The sequence below is a fragment of the Dunckerocampus dactyliophorus genome, chromosome 17 (genome assembly GCF_027744805.1).
Source record: "Dunckerocampus dactyliophorus isolate RoL2022-P2 chromosome 17, RoL_Ddac_1.1, whole genome shotgun sequence".
NCBI classification, from domain to species: Eukaryota; Metazoa; Chordata; class Actinopteri; order Syngnathiformes; family Syngnathidae; genus Dunckerocampus; species Dunckerocampus dactyliophorus.
Window position 1 is genome coordinate 1,088,717 of NC_072835.1, and position 2,098 is coordinate 1,090,814.

A 2,098-nucleotide genomic window follows, 5' to 3' on the forward strand; every position below is an offset into this window, starting at 1 on the left:
CAGGGTTCTCCTGTACTGTGCTGCTGTTGCCTTCTTTCCAACTTAATTGGCTGCCAGTTATTTGTTTTTCAGCACTCAACCCCCATGAGTCAGCCCGCTCACCGCCATAACAGTTTTATGGCGAAGGCTTGTTTTTTTAAGCTCCTCTGGGTCAATACGGCTTCCCAATAGATAAAGCTGCACAGATGTTGCGGCCGCTAATGCAGCAGCTTGTTTCCATGAGACGTCAGCTGCTCAGCATGAACCTCAGCCGCTGGGACCGGTGCTGCGCCTTCGAGGCTCCTGTCCTGGACCAGGTTTTGCCCCCGATCCTGGTCTTGGAGTTCATGTTCGGCCTGATGGGGAACTTTCTGGCTTTGTGGATGTTCATCTTCCACATGGACGAGTGGAAGCCCAATGCCGTGTACCTGACTCACCTGGCTGTGGCTGACTCAGTGGTGCTCTTCTGCCTGCCCTTCCGGGCCGACTACTACTGGCGGGGGAAGCACTGGCTCCACGGCGATGCCCTGTGCCGCGTGCTGCTCTTCCTGCTGGCCGCCAACCGGGCGGCGGGCATCTTTTTCCTCACCGCCGTGGCCGTGGACCGCTACTTCAAGATCGTGCACCCGAGGAACCGCATCAACCGCATGGGTCGGGTCTACGCCCTCTGGGTCTCTGTGGGCCTGTGGGGTCTGATCTTCCTGGCCACAGGCTACCTTCTGGCCGAGCAGCACTTCTTCCACTCAGGCAACCGCACCCAGTGTGAGAGCTTCAACATCTGCATGGGCTTCAGCCCGCTCTCCACCTGGCACAACACCTTCTACGTGCTGCAGTTCTTCCTGCCCTCCGCCATCGTGGCCTTCTGCACCGTCAGGATCACCTGGCAGCTGAGGAGCCGCACCTTGGTGGACAAGAAGGGCAAGATCAAGCGGGCCGTGCACTTCGTCCTGGCCGTGGCCTTGATCTTCATCACCTGCTTCTTCCCCAGCACAATATCACGCGTGGCCGTGTGGGTGCTCAAGATGCGCTACGACGAGTGCAGACACTTTGAGGAGGCCAACCTGGCCTTCTACACCTCCGTGTGCTTCACCTACTTCAACAGCGTGCTCAACCCCGTCGTCTACTACTTCTCCAGCCCGGCCTTCAGCGGCACTGTGAGCAAGCTCCTCAACAAAGTACTGCACAGGAACGGTGACCTGGACCAGCTGGATCAGTCTGGTAGCGGAGTCTCTTCCATTGAAGGTCAAAGATTGTAAAGCTCATTTTGGTGAAAAGCTTGCATTTAGCTCACTACATTTGCAGGAAAGTGCTTTTTAATTCAACAGCAGCAGTGATTTATTCATAGTCAACATTTCTGACAGCGGAACATCTGCTAAAGTGGTACATTTTGGAGTTTTTAAAACCAGTAATGGCAAAGAAGGAAAGTGTGATGATAACCATAGAATCCCCTGCAATGTTGGGGGGAGTCTGGCTGCTCTGTACAATGTGAGCAATATGGTTAATTAGTTACATTTTTATTGTATTATATATTTTTTTACCAAGCAGATGCTAATGCAAATAGCATGTAGCTGCAAGCATGGCCAATGACTTGCATGGAAGATGGTGAGTAATTTTATTTGATTGTGCAGTGGCTTAACACGTCTTCATACGTGTATGTTAATCTACATGGCTTGTTTTCTATTGAACTGGTTAGTAGCAATTACATTATCCTATACAGAAATCAGATACTGAAGTTCAAAGGACTTATTGGGACAAGTTAAACAATGACTAATATAGGCACAGGAAAGGATTTTTACTCATGCAAATCAGTTATGAACAAAGGAGGAAGATAACAAAAAATCCCAAATAAATTCCTCCCTATCGGCATTGTAAACATTGGCGATTCACTTGTTCTCATTTGTGTTGGAAATTACGAGGTTTTAATATGGGCTATACCTACCTATAGGCAGTCCGGTTTGGTATGTGTGACATTTTTGTTCCTCTGATGTCCGTATATTGACGTCACCATTTTGAAATAAAAAAAACTCACGCACCAGGTGTAAAATTGTGGCATTTACTTACTAATTCTACGAGTTGAAATGCAAGTCGAGCGATGACCGAGCTGTAATCGAGGCCCCTG

The 2,098-nt window shown here is 49.5% G+C and overlaps 1 protein-coding gene across 1 annotated transcript; it reads left to right on the forward strand.

Annotated features, from left to right (window-relative positions):
• Positions 1-162: 162 nt before the first annotated feature.
• Positions 163-1,235, forward strand: LOC129170033 (hydroxycarboxylic acid receptor 3-like). The gene has a single exon (XM_054757165.1). It carries the CDS (start codon positions 186-188, stop codon positions 1,233-1,235), a length of 1,050 nt encoding a protein of 349 aa, XP_054613140.1. The 5' UTR covers positions 163-185.
• The last annotated feature ends 863 nt before the right edge of the window (positions 1,236-2,098 follow it).